The 20,629-nt window shown below is 37.9% G+C and overlaps 2 protein-coding genes and 1 long non-coding RNA gene across 3 annotated transcripts in view; 1 reads left to right on the forward strand and 2 right to left on the reverse strand.

The window, feature by feature from the left end:
* LOC144633984 (L-xylulose reductase-like) overlaps positions 1-20,629 on the reverse strand; it is a 133,913-nt gene that overhangs the window by 20,978 nt on the left and 92,306 nt on the right. The gene's annotated exons all lie outside the window — the stretch shown is intronic.
* On the reverse strand, positions 1,883-19,968 carry LOC144633969 (uncharacterized). Its single transcript, XM_078492904.1, has 20 exons — positions 19,769-19,968; positions 19,580-19,690; positions 10,802-10,877; positions 10,660-10,711; positions 9,816-9,923; positions 9,148-9,193; positions 8,894-8,952; positions 7,781-7,816; positions 7,578-7,630; positions 7,353-7,410; positions 6,806-6,877; positions 6,226-6,282; positions 5,867-6,024; positions 5,201-5,246; positions 4,831-4,896; positions 4,597-4,656; positions 4,202-4,284; positions 3,562-3,628; positions 3,431-3,455; positions 1,883-2,769 (listed from the first exon to the last, which is right to left on the reverse strand). Exons 1-20 carry the CDS (start codon positions 19,809-19,811, stop codon positions 2,735-2,737), a joined length of 1,311 nt encoding a protein of 436 aa, XP_078349030.1. The 5' UTR covers positions 19,812-19,968; the 3' UTR covers positions 1,883-2,734.
* Positions 11,811-16,010, forward strand: LOC144634003 (uncharacterized). The gene is made up of 2 exons (XR_013567139.1): positions 11,811-12,807; positions 15,140-16,010. It is a non-coding gene; the product is annotated as an uncharacterized LOC144634003 (long non-coding RNA).

Here is a 20,629-nt window from a genome sequence, read left to right on the forward strand (position 1 = left end):
AATCATTTTTAACGTAATGTTAGTCAGTGATGGATCAATCTCGGCGGCATAAGTCTGCCTAAGCAGCTATTGTATAAATTTATAACATAGACATGGTTCTCGCTCGACCCTTGCGATGTTCAAAATGTAAACTAAATTGGATCGTGTTGTTGCGTGACACTTCTGTGTTCACTGAACTTTGTTTCGTTTTCTGAATTAGGCTTTTAACGCTTGTGTAAACATTTCCCTGCATGTGGCAATAAAAAAATTATAACTTCCATTCAACAGGTGCGCGCAATGTGAAATGATATTTGATGCAGCCAAGTTTTATCATCGCGTCCACTTCACCGCTAGCGAGTCTCGGTTTCTATTCGAATTTTGTTTACTCAAGCCGATGCATATATCAAGTAGCATGGCAGTTATCCAAAAGAAAAGTAAAATGAAAGTGGACTGCATGCAGTATTGTTGGCTGTAGACCAGACGACAGTGAGACAAAACAACATAAACATTGTCAAATACGACGCATTTTTATAGCCTTATATTCAACATATATTTCGGAAAGCATTACCAGCATTGCTCTGACCGTGGAGATTTCTTGTCAACATGAAGTAAACATCACACTTAACCTTAAATTAAAAAAAGTTGACACCAAGAAGAACGAACCCGGGCGCGGACCAAGCGGTTCATCCCCACTATGCCACCGACGACCAGCTGCCATTGTCTGAAGCAATGCTTCGAAGAGCCTGATATTCACATATATTTCAGTGTACCACAAAAAATCTTCCAGACAATCGGTCGGACAGATCTTACACCGCTAAAACTGTAATATTTAGAATTTAGCCTATAAAGAATAAAAATCATTGAGTATGAAACTAAACAAAAAAATCTCACCGCTATAAAACCAAAAACATTTACCACGTTTTTCGCAGACAAAGTGACACCTTTTTCTGAAAATACCCAAATAAGGTAAAAAAATTGACGGATTGTCCAATAGTTTATAAAATCCTTCAGATTTACCTTTTTGGGGCAGCTTTTATTATTTTATCTTGTGTACAATCTGAAGCGTGACCGCCTGGCCAACACGTGCTCTTCGAAAAAATAAATAACCTTAGTTTCCCTTTTTACAGTTTATTATACAAGCAAGAAAACGATTATGAAAGTACGGCGAGCGAAGATGCCCCCAACGCATAATTCCTGGATTCATTTTCGTTCCCAGAGTTTTACTTGTTTTAAAAAACGAGAGCCCTGGGAACGAGACCCGGGGAAAAATAATGGGCAGGATCAAACGAGAATTTGAGTTTGTTCATGGGCACGCGCTGTTATCGAATTTGAAGCTGTTCAGACATTCATGATAGTCAATGACGACTCTTGTCAGCTTTTAACTCATTTGAACGTTCGCTCGTGGTAGTCCGTTGAAATTCAGTATTTTTATGGGGTGTTTTTTTAAATTGAAATAGTCCGGAAAATACTTTAGGGCGGATTTTCACTGAAGCAGGCGGAAAATCCATAACGGCTTTTTTTTATCGACATCCATCTTTCGACGTGCTAAACAAACAAGATGGCCGTGTCGAAATCCGCCAATCACAGCCCACAAGCATGACCTTCTGAACATGTGGGCTCTTTTGTGTCATTGAACCGGTATGCCGGTTTTGTTTGGCTCTTTTCAAACAGCACGTCGAAAGACGGTGTCGAAAGATAGCTGGACGTAACCCTGATAGCCGAGGGGGTTTTGGGTTTTTTGGGCTGTGCCCCTCCACTGCAGGTAAACCCTGAAAGCGGGTGTAAATTTTAATCAGGAGCATTCAGTATGAGGATAAATCAAAGTGTAGAGTTGTGATAGCATTCATTTCAAGATTGACGAGATAAAATGATCTAGAGGAGCAGAAATAGATGAAAGAAAAGATTTTTGTGAAAGTTGTATTATTTTTATTAATTAATCACACAAATATTGTCAAAATGGTCATAAACACCTCAATAAAGGCCCCTATAATATACCAAAACTGATTTAAGTAAAAAGGTATATATATTAACAAAATCTAATGTTTAGTTATAATTAGTTAATTGAAAAAATGTCTTCGAAAAATTGTAATCTTTAACCATTGTATTAAACTTTTGTAACTGAATTAAATTAAATTTGAGGAAAAATCGTGATGTAAACAACTAGTTCTTCTACAAACAGTTTACAGAATCGTTGGTCTTCTGGCTTAATTCTAAACCTTATCTCAGCAATGATGGAATAAGGAATTCTCTTAACCATTCTATACCAAATGCATTAAGACAAGTTATGCGAATTAAGAAGCTGATACCTTAGGAATGACTAGCTGACTGAAAACCAAATTCTCCTAAGGTAAATTATAAAAAAATGTATGGAAAAGGCGAGGAGAATTTAAAAAGTGATCTCTTGGGTAACTGAGTTGAAGTGAGAGTAATATTTATTGTTGTTTTTTTCCTAGATCTTTACCACAGACTAACTTAGTTTTTTTTTGTCAAACAGAGAATAACAGCCATACTTGTTCAAAACAAGCTGCTCAAAGATCACCTTCTAAACAACAGCCACGAAAAAGGCTCAATAAATAGTTCTAGTTATATTGACTATAAGTAAACTTGATAAAGGTGAAGGCCTCGTGCATGCGGTTTGTATATAAAGTGAAAAAAATATTGATATAATTCTGTGGTAACATTGTGTACAGAGTTGGCAATTCCGTTGTTTCTTGGAAATTGTTCCTCCTGTCTGAAGTCGTGTTCACTTTTTTCTTTACACGAACCACACTGTACGTAAAAAGCCATCAGCTGTCAGAAAAAAAGATATAAAAGTAAAATGAAGAAATATAATGAATTAAAATTTATTTTATAATATTTACTGCTGTGAAAACGTAAGACTACGGCAAAAGACTATAAGAAACAAGTTTGAGAAGCTAACAACGATGATCAGAGATGCTTTGCGCTAGCAGAGTGATCAAATAAACTACAACATTAGAGAGATTTTCACTCGAGTATCCAAAGTAATTCGCATTTGGTTTGGCTTTGCATTACTACGCTTAGTGATTGGTCAAAAAATCTCGTACCACTTTCTTGTCCAATCAGAAGTAGAAGCAAAACCAATTGTCTCTAGTTTGCACACGTCTTCCCCGCACTTCCCGGACTACGTGTATTTGATTCGGGTTTTGATTGGTTTTATGGATTGTCTTTGTCTTTTTTGGTGGGCCATAGCGGTTACTTTGGTTCTGGTTTTACAACAACTCAATTGAAAACCGCTCTGAGTAAAAAAGCGTTTATCTAAGTTCACTAAAGACCCCTATCCCTCCCTCTCTCCCTCCCCCCCCCTAATTTTTTTCGCGCGGGACTCTTTACATAAGAACAACAACATAGTAACCTTAGTAGAAGAAACATGGAATGTGCTAAACAGCTGAAACAAATTTACCCGTAAACCAAAACTATTCACATTTCTTACCTATACTGAACAAAACGACCTTGGCCTGAAAGAAAGAAGACGGGCAATTGTTATTCACGTACAGAAAGTCTTGAAAAGGAAAATGGAAACATCACTGTCATTAAAACACTCAAGAAACATGAAAGACTTACAATCCTTTCAGTTGACATTTCAAACACGTAACAGTAAAAATTCTTGGCCAAAGTACATGTTGTTTCCCTGAAATCAGATAACGAGTTTTTTTTTTAACGACAGTTTAACTAGAAAAGGAAAGATAGGCAAGAATAGACCAAAAACATCAGGTACAACGCCACGGGGGGGGTTTTGAGAGTCGGAATTGGATCGGCTGAAATTTAAATTAAAGAACACTAGTAGCCTCCGCTTTTCGATGCCACGAACTATGAAATTGATGTGAAGCGAAATGTTATTCATTGCTGTAAGTTGTGTTACGAAAGTCTTAAATGCCTTAACAGTTTCACAGTGATCTCTTTCGTTTGGACACGCTCTGCGTAAAATATAATACATAACATTAGTATGTAAACAAAAAAGGCGTGGCTGACTACGGTCCTTTAAGCCAAAATTAGAAGACTTAGTGGAGGAAGGAGAAGCGGGCAGAAAGACAAAAACAATAAGACAGACAGACAGACAGACAGCAAAGGGGCGGACGGACATAAGGACGGATAGACAGACACTCGGACAAACAGACCGATAAGCTGAGGTAGGTAGGTAGGTAGGTAGGTAGGTAGGTAGGTAGGTAGGTAGGTAGGTAGGTAGAAAAGTGACAACGCTTACCCTGAAACGAAAGCTATCATTTCCTTTTTGTCAGCACGCCGACCACAGGAAGATGTTTCAGTGAATGAATGAATTCCCAAAACCTGTAAAAAAAACATGCGCATGATTTACCGGCCGTTAACGCCACGCCAACCATTGATACATTCACGTCAGTTTGATTACCTCGGCACGTTGTCTCACTTTGCGTAAATACAGAACAACAACTAGGCTTTGGTTATAAATACATCCATTCCGAGAGCGACCTTTTTTCCCAATGAGAATTCACTGTTAATGCACTGAACTTCACAGCTGTATATATTGCGGGAAGATTATATAATTAATGTGATCAAGAATTGATTTAGCAACCTTTATAATGATTGCAATTTTATTTTTTTGGGAGGCTAGATAAATCAAACCTTAGACGTCTCTTGGTCTGTAACAACGATGTTTGTCTCTGAAAGGTTTAGAAAAACAGCCTATAGAAAGAAAATTGATAAAAAATGTGTTAGAGACTTAAAAAGAAGAAGTAAACTTTAATTTCCATAGCAACAGACAGGATTATGACAACATTGTTAGCTATTTCCTTAACTGGTAAAAGTAAAAAAACAAAAAACAAAATGCAAAATACAAAATCAATTGAGAAACAATACCCTGGGTTTGCTGGCCTGTTTTAAAACCTCCAAAATGGAATCTTCTATCACTGCAACACCTCCATCCTTTAAAATAAAACGTTTGTAAAAATAATCATTAGTCGGCGGAACTGTGAACTTACTTATTAGTTGCCTTGCAGTTTACCACACGACCACTCTCTTAATTAAAAGATGTTTGGAACAACATTCTCAAATTTAAGATATTCAACTTCTAGGCACCCATCTAAGAGAACACATTTAACCTCTACCGTCTTAACCTCGTCTCACGCCCCACTATAAAAAAAAATTAACATATCACCTCGCCACACTAAGTGCGTGGCGCGAATAAAACGCTCAAAAATGAAAAGAAAACCGAGGCAGTACAACTCACCTCACCAACGTCTAGTTTTCCATAATACGTTGCTGAATATACAGCTCTAGAAAAAATACAAAAGAATACATTAACGAGCGCAGAGCAGAAATGTCAAAATCGGGAAAGCCTACGGACTTTGGTTATTGCGCTGGACTCCGGACTGGCAGAGGTCATTGTGTTGTGTTCTTGGGCAAGACATTGTACTCTTACAGTGCCTCTCTCTATTCAGGTGTACAAATGGGTACCGGGAGTTAAACGCCCGGGAATGGGGTGGGGGTTAACCCTGCGATGGACTAGCATCTCATTCATGAGTAGCGGAAATACTCCTAGTCGATTCATATTTCAGAAACCGGCGGCCGTATGGGCTAGTAAGCTCAAACGGACTTCACCTTAAACAAGGGATGGACTGGAGATATCGTAGAAAATAAAACCATAAACTATGTCTGGACGGGATCCAGAATTTGGGGTAATACTAACGGAAATTAACGTTTTACTTAACCAGTTAATGACGCGGAAATTAACGCAAACAAAATTTTTTAACGCGACTTAAATTAACGCGAATTTTTTAAAATTCGCGTTAATTTCATGAAGCGTTAATTTCCTATAATAAGATATATTCAAATCGATGGGAGAGTTTTTTTTAGCAAACTGGTTAGGTAATAACAAATGAATAATTCACTGTACATGGTGTCCGAGGCATGCACTGGAGTCTCCTCAAATCCTGTAAGCTGCTGTGGAGCTTTGTCCAAATCATTCCCTTCGTCCTCCTTGTACGGGTCAGCGGTTATTACAGCCATGCGCTCTGCAGCAGGCGGGAAAAACTGTCCAGTGGATAGTTTACCCTGTTGAAATGAAACTGAGAGTCAAGGAGGTGCGGCATACCTAAATACTAAAATAATGCATCTGTGAATAGGAAAGAAAGGATACGACGTGATGTCCAATACTTTGTTACTTGTAAACTGTGTTATGATAAAAAAATCTTAAATCTGAGCCTACGCAGGCGATATACAGGACGGCACCATACAATATTTTGGAGACCTTACCTTCACTAGCGTGCAAGACACAGGCCTTCCAGTGTTTCGTCTCAGTAAATCAACAACCTGAATGAGAAAAGACGGCCGGGCTACAATTAACTGACGAGTAATTACAATTTGCCTGGGTTTATTTACTTTTTTCTGCTCGAACTCATCCGGGCAAGAATGTCAGCAGAACTTATTTAGAAGAGGTTACACGTTTTTCCCGCGTTTGGCACAAGTTACACTTTTTCCCGCGTTTGGCACAAGTTACACGTTTTTCCCGCGTTTGGCACAAGTTACACTTTTTCCCGCGCTTAGCACAGGTTATCCGTTTTATCCTCGATTGGCACCGATAACAAGTTTCCCGCGCTTGGTACCGGTTTCACGTTTTCCTGCACTAAACCAGTTACATATATTTTGCATTAAACTCTGACTGGTTTCGGAGGTGAATTGCAAAGGATTTGGAGTTTGGCTGAGCTGCGCGCGTTAAACTATCTCAGACATCTAGTATAAAACGAACATTATGAAGAAAATGGGGTGTTTTTGTACGGGCTGAAAAGAGTTAATCAGAAGGCCTTATACCTACGAGTGCAGTTTCATTACTTACCCGGCCAGCTTTTGCTTTATACAGGAAAATCCCCAGCATTTCGTCCAGTATGTCGCCATATGCAATACCAACCTGTAGGGAATGATTGATCAGTTAACCAAAAACATTACTTGGCACTCTTTCTCATTACAGAACAAACTTGCTCAAATTCTTTACGTGCATCATAAAATTACACGAAAACATCAACCCAGTCCAGGCTAAAAACTATGTACTAAAACTAAATTAAGAAAACTTTCTTTAAAAGGTATGACGAGAGCTTGACCTTAGAAAAAGGGACAGAATTTGCACTCTGATATCCATTGAAACAACGTTCGACAATTTAGGTGTAGTACAGGAGGTCGTGATACTCCTAGAGGAGCAGCATGGGCCAATAAGGCTTGCTTCCTGTAGCATCAGTTAGAAAGAACCGTCCTAGAAAGAGTTGCGGGAGGACGGAGATTGGGGAGGAACCTAAAGACTAATCGCCGATCCAGAAGAAGAAGACTTATCCGATTAAAAAACAGCACTTTAAGTTAATATTGGCAAAAACTTTCGACATAATACTTACATCTTCCGCAGCGCTGTTTTTTCTTACACAAGCCACCATCACTCTTCCATTTACGGTTCTGCGAATTAAAACAGTTCCAAAATACACAAGGATACTAACACTAGCACAAAAAAAATTGTAAACATTAACAGATGTAGATGGCCTTAAAGTTAAGCTAAGTCTCATATCAAGGAAAATGGCTCATGTTGCCATTGCACTGCTTTAGCCGTTAAAATTGTTACCTACCTTACAACCAACCCAAGCTCTTTACACGGTACAATGTCAACATGTGTGATATCCTACAGGCAATTAGGTAAAGCGGAAAACAAACAATTAGATCCATCATCCTAATCCTAAGTCTCCTCTGGGAGCATGGGGCCATAAAAAAAGTTAGGTCCAGGGATGGTTTAAATCTTAGTAAAAATTAAAAAAAGGTAAAACGAACTCACAGGAATTAACCAGGTTTCATCCAGAAAACTGCAGTTCTGTAAAAAAAAGGGAAAAAGCAGGACAACTAAATAATGAATTAAGTACTACTACAATAACTTACCGTCATTTTTTTAAGTACTCCACTAGTAAATGGACAACGAGAAGTTCGTTTGTACTTTTGTTTGGATTATTTTCTTTTATTGCTGGTTTTCACTGTCACGCAATCAAAAAATAAATTCGAAACCATTCAACTACAGAAGCTATGAATTTCAAATATTATAGATGATAAATAGATAAACAATTTCTCCAAGTTTCAGGTCTGTGCGGTGTACCGTTCGCGAGTTATTTGACGAACCTTTCCACGCAAATTTATAAAGCTTAGTATGGAGCCGCCATCACTGTGTCCTGCTGAGGGACACAGTAATGGCCGCCGTGATGTCAGAGAAACCATCTGGAACTTAATTCTGTTTACAACAGCGGCCATCCTTGTCTTAAGAACTAGTACACTTTCACATAAACACCACTTATTACATCTGAAATGTTCATTCTGCACAAAATGGAAAGGAAATGCCTTTTTTCAAACAAAACAGCTTTGTCACGGCACTCAGCTTGATGTCAAATACGACGGAGAACTCAAATATTCAAAATGCTCTGTTTTAAAAACGAATGACACTATCGATCTGGAAATTTGCAAAAATATATATTTTTAGTTTATCTTTCGCCTAATGACAACGAAAATTTAGCAGGCCTAGTAAATTTTGATTTCAGAATTTTATGACGTAACATGAAAACCAAGAATTACTACTGTGATGAATTTAATCTTTATCCTAGACTGATATACGAAAATAAAATTCAGAGTTTTCTACGACATCTTTGATTGGAAAAAGGCTGGCCAATCAGAGAGGAGCCTTGTCTGTCCTCTTAACTAATCACATCTGAACCCTAACCCTCTCAAGTTTTCGCTCCGTACATGATTTTCCCGCCTTTTTCTGATGACACTTTAGCTCAGTAAAACTAGCGTAGCTTGTTTCTCTCTCGTTTCAACATCTCTCCCGGTTTATTTGAGAACCCGCACCATTGCGACTTTATAAACAGCTCAAACACGAGCGAAGAAATAAAACTATTTAACCTACCTTCAAATCCAAGGCGAATACGTGCTCATTTATTTCTTTCAGGATTTCCATGAAAGTTTCTTAAAAAAAAGAAAACAGATAGCGAGAATGCGTCAAGTTAGCCTTTATTTCCTGGAGGTATAGTTTTTTGATTTGCACAAGCGCATTTGTAGCGGGAATCAGAGTCATGCTTTCCACTTGTAGACCGTGCGTTATGTCAAAACTATTATCGTTAGATCTCTATCTAGTAAGCATATCTTTCATTCACTTCTTACCTTTCATAACTTTGTCCCGCATCACTGCAGTGTCGTTGTACCAGTACTATCAAAAAAAGAGCCACTCTGATTAAACGTTTTGATCTGCACTCTCCTTGCAAACGTATTACTTATTGCCTATTTCTATTAGGAAGTAAAGTTAGTGAAGAAATTATTCAACATGACACGAGCGTGGGACAAAGAAAAAATCTGAGTCCCCGACGGGAATCGAACCCATGGCCTCCCAGATACCGGTTGGGCGCTCTAACCAGCTGAGCTACGAGAGACTCGTTGTGAGCTGGGCCATTTACTAGGTTGATATGTGACGCGCGTCCTGCATACTGCTAGGATCAGCAATGTCGAAATCATCAAATGTGTAGTAAATAATAAAGATGGTAAATTTTAAGCTCGGTGATAAATAGTGAAGAAATTATTCAACATAACACGAGCGTGGGACAAAGAAAAAATCTGAGTCCACGACGGGAATCGAACCCATGGCCTCCCAGATACCGGTTGGGCGCTCTAACCAACTGAGCTACGAGAGACTCGTTGTGAGCTGGGCCATTTACTAGGTTGATATGTGACTATGTTTACACGGGACTGGTTCTAGATCTATAGCTCTGGAAAAAAAGCCGCTAATATTGTCAGTATTATCGGAATCCCTCTGAGTTCCGCTAGAGTTACGGTACCTTGAGTATGGCTGAATTAGCGGTTAGACTTTGTATGGTGTAAGGAAGCAGCCTCTTCATCAGAGCGAGGCGGATGAATTGTCGGCCATAACCCTGGAACGAGTTTAGCTGCAATCATAAAGTACAAGTTGATTAACTGAACAGGAGGAGGTTCCCCTACATTCGCCACTGTTTAACTAGGCAGCGAGACTGAAAACAATGTACAGCTCATTTAACTAGACGGTCCTATTTCCTAGTGGTCTGCGCGTAGGCCAGGCGGCATTAACACATAGCACTTCTTTTGTCAGAAAACAATAAACCCCGGGGGGGGGGTACTCCCTATAATGGCCTATACGGGGAGGCTCCGCCCGAAAGGGGTACCTTTTTCAGGCTTCAGGTATATAAAAGGGTAGGGATTTCAAAAGTTTAGGTATACGAAAGGGTATGGAAATCTGTCATTTAGATTTTCGAAAGGGCCTTTAATTAAAATATTTTGAACAGATGCAATTTATGGCTGTATTATTTCAATTTATTAAGCGGTACTTGAAAATGACGAGAAAACGTCATGTTTTAAGCCTATACCATGACTTTCAGGTATATGAAAGGGGTACCTTTTTTCATTAAAAGGTATACGAAAGGGGTAAAATTTCTGGCAAAATGGTATATAAAAGGGTAAGGGGTAAGAGCTCGGGGCGGAGCCTCCCCGTACAAAACTTTTTTGAGTACCCCCCCCCCCCCCCGGGCAATAAACACAAGTACTAAAATCGTTACAAGTTAGTTTCCAAGACTTTCCAGTGCGTGTACAACATAGACTTTTCAAAGAGTGATTTTCAAGGCTTAATCTAATGACAAAACATTTTCTTACCTTTTTACAAGATTTTACAAACGTTACCACGTGTATATAGGCCAACTTCTGCCTAAAAAGAAGAAAAATTCATTACAAGCGACATGAAGTTCATTTGCTATGCACTATTGTGCAGGAAACAAATTAGGTCGTGTTCACTTACTTATCATTTTGAAGGTGGTTGATAAGTGCCTCTATCCAGCTCCAGTAATCCCATTTCTTGAGACCGAACACGGAGCCTGAAAACAACAGAAATACAAAAATAAGTATTGTAACAAATCGGGGGGTAGCCAAAGGGGTTTAAACTTAAGGCCTGGCTTAACTAGGAACATTGTTGCGGACGCAAATGTTTCCCAGTTTAGCCATGCGGGAGACATATGTTGCGGAAACAAATTTTACTTCACAGAAAGAAAGATTGTTTTTGCCTCAAGTCAAAAACATTTTTGCTTCCCTGACAATGAATTTATGCGCATGCGTGACACTTTGTTCCCGGAACAGACTTAAGAGGAAATCCGCCAGGACTTCGAGTAGTTATTGGACAAAATTATGTACCAAAACTATTTCCACCTGATTGCAAGCTTTTGTTTTACTGCTTCAAATATCATATCGAAAGAAATCTTTTCTAACAACACCACACATCGAAAACACATTTTGAAGTTCCGCTGAATTCCACTGAATCGCTTAAAAGATGTAAGCTTTTGCCCATAGCTTGTGAACTTTAAATATCATTTTCTCAGACTCTGATAAGAAATTGTTGTACCAGAATTATTTCCACCTTATTGCAAACGTTTTTGTTACTGCTTCAAATATCTTATCAAAAGAAATCTTTTCTAACAACACCACACATCGAAAACACATTTTGAAGTTCCGCTGAATTCCACTGAATCGCTTAAGACGAATTTACAAAATGGCTTCACGTGAGATTTTGCCCTACCTTGTAAACTTTAAAATTCATTTTCTCAGACTCTGATAAGAAATTGTTGTTGGTGTTATCAGGGATAATTACGTACATCTTTACCTTTTATTAAGGGTAGAAAACAACGCAGTAGGATTTAAATTATTCTGGAAATTGATTTTTGTCCAAATTTAATAGCGGAGCTCCTTAGCGGCCCGTAAGGGCCGCAGAGCGGAGCACCATACTCATAAAAAAAAAAAACACATGAAAAAAAAAAAACACATGAAATAAAATAGGAAACCTCTGCATCCGAGTTTTCATGGTCATCATGGCTAGCGGCATGCCTCGCGGGCGCGTACGGCGGCGTACAAACGTACGTACGGTGTTGCGCACATCCGGGATCTTGAAAGGTCTTGACAACTCGCGCAGTACTGGCGCGAAATAATTTTGCAGTGTGAGGAAAAAAAAGTGTGAGGTCTAAACAGCTAGTCTGAAAGTTAGAACTTGAGACAAACACATTTATTTTGGCTCCTTGTTATGCCGATGACTACAAACGAGAGCAGGGTAAACTTAACTTCGAGGAAACAGGGTTTAAGCGATTTGCGACGGGAAAGAGATCGCGAGAGATCCAGAAAACCCGGACAGAAAGCAGGCGAAAAAGTATAGCAAAGCGCCTGTCGAACCTGGTAGCAAAGTAGCGAAGAAAAGCGACTAAAATAGCAAGAGAGGTGCCGAGGAAACAGGCAAAGAAATAGCGGAGAACAAGGGAACGGAGATAAAACGAGCAGACAAGTGTACCTACTGCGGCCAACTGGTGAGTACAAAACTGCAGTGTTTCCGTCATTTAATATCTCTACGTTTTGTCTTAAGCTTACTTTATACGCAAAGTAAGCTTATATTGACGGCACATTTTACTTGCTTTCGCCACTAAGCATTTGCTTGTAACATGAACAATGTTGAAAAATACTATTCCTTAAAATTCAGTTTTACCAGGTTTTACTGATCAAATAGGAGGATTTGATTATGTAAACAAATAATTGTTGGGCCTTCGAGGAACGAATTCACAAAGAATATCACTTCAACACATCTCGAAGAAAATTAAGCTTACGATTTTTAAATGCTTGTGATATGATTATTTTGTTTTACAGTGCTGGAAGAGCAGCTGAGATGAGAATGAAAGTGATGTCAGTTTGCACGAAGCACCTGGAATTTCGTTAACTCCGAGTGAAATAGATCGATTCAGTGTATGCAGTTTATTGATATTCATGATGGAGGTAAAATTACTGTTCATTTAGTCAGAGTAAATAAACTTCAGCTTAATTACTTAGCTCTTTCGTTCCCAAATATATTAAATAATCCACTTGTCATGTAGTTCTGTTCACTATTGAGCGTTCATGTGGATTACATAACAATGTCAACAATTTTGAGATTTTGAGGTCTGTTTTGCTGGTTTCATTCAGAATGTCAACAGTAAATGTTATATTTGTCATAAAAAAATCACAATCTTGTTGTGGAATTTGGAAAATGCACACAACAAAGGTTAATGACTACTGGAAAACTGGAATCTTTGTGAGTAAATTCATGCCATTTTAGACACTGTATGCAGCTGTGCATGCAAACTTATTATTAATTAAATGTGTATCTTTAAAAATCTTAGTATTACTGTTAAGAAAAAAGCTTTTAAGATGTGGCAATGTTTTTCCTATGCATGTACATGTATATATAGGGGTAGAGAGGAGGGGGAGTATTTAAAGGTCAAACCTTTTAAAGAGGGAGTGTAAGGGTTTGCAGTGATGCTTTGAGTTTATTAAAATATCAGGACCTGAACAATCGATGGAATCGATAATCGATGGCAATCGATAACAATCGATGACAATCGATATCAATTAATCGATTGATATTGATAATCGATGAACAATCGATCGCTAAAGTTTTTGTGATTATCGATTGTCATCGATTATCAATTTCATCGATAATCGATGACAATCGATCAATTAACTAACATCGATTTTCATCGATTATCAATATCATCGATTACCAATTCAATCGATCATTTAACTGCCATCGTTTTTTATTTGACTAGTATTTGATAAATATGTTTACTTTAAAACACACGGTCTCTCTTGTATGTTATATTTTATTAGCAACAACAATGATAACCTTTCCAAAAAATGTCAATACAACGAGAAACTTACTAACTTAACAGTAATAAGGCAATAATTATTTAAAACAAACGTTTTGAGCTTAAGTCTTATTCGCCTCCATCAACGAAGCGTACGCTTTTCGGTCTGGTTTGCTTTCGAACCAACTCCTGGCAAAGTAAATAGAAATCGCAACTTACAGAATTCCTCGCTGTCTAAGTACAATGTAATTTTTCTAAAACTCTGTCTTGTAGTCCATAAACATTTTCTCGCTCGTCCGAAATATTTCAAATCAAACAGTAGCAGAGAGAACTCAAAAATACATCGTCCGTACGTCGGAACGAAAACGAGACAACAGTGGGAGTCTGGTGATGAGTTTCGCCTGTCACGTCCGCCATTTTTGACTCGGTCACGAATAACGAAGTGTCTTTGGAATTCTAGCGCTAGCAAACAGTAGGAAACTGGAATGAAAAACAGAAACATTAAAGCTTATGATGTAAACTTCATCTCAATGGAAAGGAGCTTTATTATTTTTTTTTACAAAACAACATATGTAAGTATTTACTTCATGCTTCGGATTGATTGTGTGTTTAATGCCAATCGATGGCAATCGATGAAGTTCGCGACCACCAAAGTGTGATTATCGATTGATCATCGATTGGCCGATGCCAATCGATGCCAATCAACAGTAATTAATCGATTGTCATCGATTGATTTTCCGATCATCGATTTTCATCGATTGTTCAGGTCCTGAAATATTTACAGTAGAACCCTGCTAACTCGAACTCTGAAGGGAAACGAAAATGAGTTCGAGTTAGCGGGGTTTTTCGAGTTAGCGGGGTTGATTGAATATTTTATTTGCCAAGTTAATAATTGATAGTTTACTGATTTTTAAGCACTTCAGTATACAGTACTGTGCAAATTGAACTTATCTTGCCAGAAACTCTAAAGCGACCACACATTCTTTTGTTAAGAGTGGAAAATGACTGTCAAATACATGATCTGTTCATTGCTATAATCAATGGGCAACCGTTGCGAGTTGCAAGTTCTGGAATTCGAGTTATCAGCGTAAAAAGTTTGACCCAAATTTTGTTCAAGGGAAACAAAATTTAGTTCGAGTTAGCGGGGTTTTCGAGTTATCCGAGTTCGAATTTAACCGAGTAAAAATGACTGAAAAGTGGGGTCAAATCCAAGGGAAATGGAAGTGAGTTTGAGTTAGCAAGGTTGTTCGAGTTATCCGAGTTCGAGTTACCGGTTTTTTTTTCTGTAGTTGACTTCGCAGTTATCAGTAAAAAAAATAGTCTGTGCTGATACATCTCTGTTAAATATATAAGGTATCCTTTCGCATCCAGTAGTTTTGCTTCACTTTATACAAGCTTGCGTTAAGTGTTTTGTTTTATAAATTATTGATTTTCATACCAATTAATCAATTTTAATTTAATCTGTGGCATTTGACTTTTTTCAGGGTTAACATGAATTTCAGAATTTGCAGAGCCACAGACACAAAAACAGAATGTGGACAAGGACATCAAAAGAAAACAGGAAGGATTAAGATTATCCAGCTTGATGTTTGGGTGTCTTCATGATGCCATTTTCAAGAGACTAGTAAATTACATGTAAATTGAAATCAAGAAAAGCTGCAAATGAGCAAAGTTTATATTTTAAATGTTAACGTATTTACAGTGTACTTCAGAAAACAACTTCTTGATTGACCTGTCTCTTTCACATCTTTTTAGATGTAACAAGGGCATTATGAAGTGATCTTTTTAAGAATAATTTATGCAGCCAAAACAGTAACAGCAGAAATGAATGGGAGTTTAAAATTGCTATTTTCAATGTTTTGGCTGGTAAGAAACCACATGTGACCAAGCTAAAATCTCTTTGGCCGGTTAACATGACCTGTAAGTGTCCAAATATTTTGAGCCCTCGACTACACAGGACTTACATGTAGTTGTCTAATTACTGTATATCATAAGATCTTTGGTTGACCTTGGGGGAGGTAGTGGAGGTAAAAAGCAATGTAATAATTTGAATTTGGATTGGTAATGCTGAAACTGGTGTAATTCTTAAGTATAGAGGTTAAAATCGTGATTGCAAGCAATATGCAATACCAATTTCATTCTTATGTGTTGTATGCTGCGTACAATTTATAAGAACAGCTATAATGTTAAAATTAGTGAAATATTCTAAAGCCAGATTAAATTTGCAGTATCCATTAGGTACCATGAAGCAACCAAATTGTGACTCATTTGCTTACTTTGTGAACTTCATGACGAATGGGCAACATGACTCCACAAAAATGTGTACAATAAAGCATACAAATTTTTAAAAGAGCAGTCAAAGTATTGATGCTTTTTTTCTTGCATAGTTTTATACACAAGCAAACATGATTCTATTTTTTCTGCGTAATCAAAGAACAAAACTGAGTTTGAGACACACAAACAATATTCTATCTTCCCAGAATTTTTGTTTTTTTTTATTTCTGTAAGTGAAGTGAAACCCCTTAAGAGGAAGGGGACTCAAAAAGACATGTAAAAGTAAAAAAGGTGCTATCATCCTTTTTTTTTGGGGGGGGGGGCGAGGGGGGTGGGATGGGGTTACAGAATGTCCCTTCTTTGCTTCCAGTTAGTTTCACTCCGGTTTGCTTGTAGTTAGGTTCACCCCTGTTTGCTCGCAGTTAGCTTTATTCATCCGGTGTGCTTGGGATTAGCTTTCACTCTAGTTTGCTTGTGGTTAGCTTTCACTCCGGTTTGCTTGGCATTAGCTTATGGCAATATGCTATAAACCCTTTGCTACATGTATGACCTCTGCCATTTCCATTCAAAATTAAAATATAGGCAAATAGTGAAAATAAAAACAAATGAATGAATGAAAAAAAGAAAATTAACCATATTCTTAATGTAGATGTATATTATTTCCTATATACTCTAAATGTTAAGTGCTTTGCTAATTTACCACGTGATATGCCTATCTACCCCAACATGCAGCCCTACTACCCCCTCCTTATCTTCGAAGGTTACATAATTACCCGTTTTGCAGCATAATTTCCCATCCAGACTTCTGGATCATAATGCTGTCGGTGGAATTAAAACGTTTTGATTGATTTTGTTTGTTCTCGGCTTATTTGGTGTTGCTGTATACGGTACTCCCATATAAGGGCTATACGGGTATGTGCTGCTCAACAGGGTGTGCCTTTTGCCTCTCTGACTCTGAAACAGGGTATACAAATCACTCTTTTGACTGTGGAACACTATCAAGTTTAGCTATGAAAATCCGCTCCTCTCATTGGTTTTTCTCCAAGCCACAGACAAAGTCAAGTGAGCGCTTTGTGATGTACGCTAGTGTTTTTATATCTATCTTCATATATTTTTCATTGTGGATATTGTCTGGAACAGGGTACCTATTTTGCACTGTTTGTCTGGAACAGGGTCGCAAATTGAGCCGTTTTTCTCTGGAACAGGTCCAGAGTCTCAGCGACTCAGTGGCACACCCCTTGAGTAAATTTTAGGGAGTACCTCTCCCCCCCCCCCCCCCGGGACACGGTAAAAAAAAGTAAGTAACAATATTAAAATTTATAAAAAAAAAAATAAAACGAATATTATATTCTTAGCCTTAAAATTGTACAATGGCTTGAATTCAGGTTTCAATAAAGTGCAAAATAATTAACTGGGGAGCTCCGCTTTTAGGCTTGCCTAAATCTATATATTAAATATTACTCGACTTCCTAGTGGATTCCGTCTTAATTCTCAGGGTCTCTCTCTCCCAGCGAGTTTGCACAAGTCATTGAAAGTCAACGCAAGGACACGCAAGTCCTGGCCAAACGGAGACGCAAAAGACGCAAGTTTTCGACTTTCTTCTTCTTGTGAGCCTCGTGACCCCGTTTTTCCAAACCTTATGGTTGCATATTGAACAATTCAGTCAATACGCTGAAAGGCGTACGTGGGGTAATAAACAAAGAGCGATGAATAGTATGCAAATGCAGAAAGTTCTTCACACTTGAAAGACCTAGTATACTTCCTACAAAACTGGCGCGATAACAACAACAGGACTTCATTGTTTACCATATTTATCTATCACAATAGGAGCAATGAATCATGAATCCGTTTCCTGAATGAAACTTTTGTACTGCGTCATTGCACAAGCGAAGACATTTAAAATACCTCGAGAGTTAAATTATGAATGCATGGAAAGGAAGGAAGGAATACAGGTCTGCGCACAATCTACGGCTAACGCGATTGGTAGAACAGTTGATGTGCATTCAACAGCAGTAAAATCGATGAATCGTGAATCCGTTTCCTGAAAGAAACTTTTGCGCTGCGTTTTTAGGCAAGCGAAGACATTAAAAATACACTCGTCTGACGGTTTAATTATGAAAATGAAAAAGACGCAAATTGGAGGTCTGCGCACAAGCAACTTACTAGAAACACCATTGACAGAAATAAACTTTACGACAGTGTTCATTAAGTCGTAACAGTTCGTTTACTTCAATTTGTGTCAATGTAAAATCAGTTTATCTTGAATTTAATTATCGACAATTAATTTACATTCATGAAGCAACACGAGCCCTTATCTTCAGCGCTCAAAAACCAGAATTCTAAAAACATATGAATTAAACATTCGACCATAAGTGCAGAATAATAAATTGCTAAAAGCTAACTAAACTTTATTTTATATATTTTTGGTGGCGCCTGAAAATTCAATTATCTACAAAAAGGGTAGTTCACAAAGAGCACTACAAATACTTCTGCTTAAAAAATTCTCCTGAGTTAAAGTTACCAAACGCACAATTCAATCTTCGCAAAATGGACAAAACCGAAAAAATTTAATACTTAGTAAATCGTTGACAGTACACATGTGCTAACAAGTGCAAATATGGAAAACTTCTTCTTGCATTCTCGTGTGTGACAAACGTTTTTTTAAAAGGAAAGAGCACAATTCCACGTAAAGTTTTAGCTGGTTTGCGAATCTACGGAAGCTGAAATACAAGGACGGCTGTCAAGATTTCGAAGCCGAACATCTTGCTTGCCTAACGCATTATCTCCAGAAGAGTAAATTATATTTGCAACTCAAAAGCAGCATGGTTATCACGTATAATGAGAAGCTGTTTATTAGCAAACACTATACTCTGTGATATGATTTTAACCCCTTTGTTGCGGTGGAAATTTCCAGACCAAGTGAAGTTTTATGTGTCGCCAGTTCTTTACTGAATACTATTTGCACATGGTTGGTTTTCAGTTCGCCTAAAAACGCGAACTTTTCCATTCCTTTTTACAAGTTTAGCCACGAAAAAATATTCAAAGAACACGTCTTTGGGCTCTTATCTTATTTCAAGCTTCTAAAAACGATGTCAGACCTTTTGTTAGCGGAAGGAAGCCTTTGTAGTGGATTCTAGTTTCAAACAATGACACAAACACTTTAAAAACCCATTCAAGTGCAGAGCGTTTTAAATGAAGTTGAATATGTTTCGCGTTGCAAAGTAGCCGTCAACGGGTTCTTGTAACACCTGCTGTTGAGATGAATACGAAAATATAAACGTTTTTGCCATGAATCAGTAATAATCTGAGATAAGGGTTGATTTTTCTTTGATCTTGGGTGGAATTGCGAAGGAAGCGCGAACATCCATAAAGAACAGATATGTCTACTTGAGATGCAAATTAAGCAAGACCCATGGGGAATGTCCACGCTTGAAGTGAAACAACACGAAGACGCAATAAACTGTTAACTTATGACGGAAATATAAAACGAAAAGCGATTCTGTAAAGTAAGATTTGTTGTTAAAGGGAAATCGTTTGTTTTGTGAGCGCGCGCCGGTAGCGATTTCGTGAACGAGCGATGAAGACTACTTAAAAGACGAAGCAATTCGCGACCACAGCCATAATTATGATAATGCATGTCATCCACTTACTCTTTAATCCAAGCCTGAAAATCGCCTCTATTCCTTCACATAGTGGAGCTAACAGGGAATTATCATCTCGCACAGGCTTCTTTAAGGAACTTTCCAACCTCAGAACAACGGCTGAAAGAGAGAAAAGATCAAAGTTTTCGGGTTGAAAAATTCGGGCGGGAAATCTTCAGCGAAGCGATGCGTTCTTACTTTTGAGATTGCTGAGACGAATCTCTGTTTGCAAAGCCGTCATCTGTCGGCTACAATGCTAGTGAACTAAATTTTGTGCGTTTTTCGTCCCCAGCGATCGCCAGTTCACATCTTGAGCGAAAGTTTGATTCACATATGCCCAGCACAATTCCCTACGCTCAATCAGTAATCAACAAATTCATTATTTTGATTATAGATGTCGATGGTCATTCGTTTGGAACGACTTCATAAATAAGTAATCACTTTAATCCCATCTTTAGAAAAACCACGCATTTAACCACACACAATCACCGCAGAGCAAATCGAAATTCAGTTAAATTGTAAAAGGGTTGTGTTTTCCTCAATCGCAAATGAAACCCTAAGTTCAACAAAATGGGTTGACATTCCGATAGAAATTCTCTTCAAAACTGTTTAAGAATAAAGTTTCTCACTGTCAAATTTGTTTGTATTGCAAACGCACTGAAAAGCAGCGAATCAAAATTCAACACAAAGGGAAGTTTATTTGGTAAAGCCAAACACAAAATTGTATTATTTCAGCGAAGTAATTATTGTGTCTAACAAAAACTGGTAAATTACTAGTGAATGTACGGATTTAGTTTATATTAAGGTAAAAAAGGAGGCGGTACCTTAGAATTTGGGTTAATGATAAGATTTTTCAAGAAATTTACATGTAGGCAAAAGAAACAAAAAAAAAAATTAAGAAAAAAATACATCCAAGACGCGAAATAAAAATTTCAGGGTTTTTTTGTAAAGCCAGGGGCGTAGCCAGCTTTCTGAAGAGTGGTAGGCCTGGCCGCTTCTTGGTAGGGGATGCAGGTGGGGACCCTCAAAATTGCAATTTCACAGCACTAGCTAGATATT

Source organism: Oculina patagonica, chromosome 12, assembly GCF_052425735.1.
Source record: "Oculina patagonica isolate OP01 chromosome 12, crgOcupat, whole genome shotgun sequence".
In the NCBI taxonomy this organism is placed as follows: domain Eukaryota; kingdom Metazoa; phylum Cnidaria; class Anthozoa; order Scleractinia; family Oculinidae; genus Oculina; species Oculina patagonica.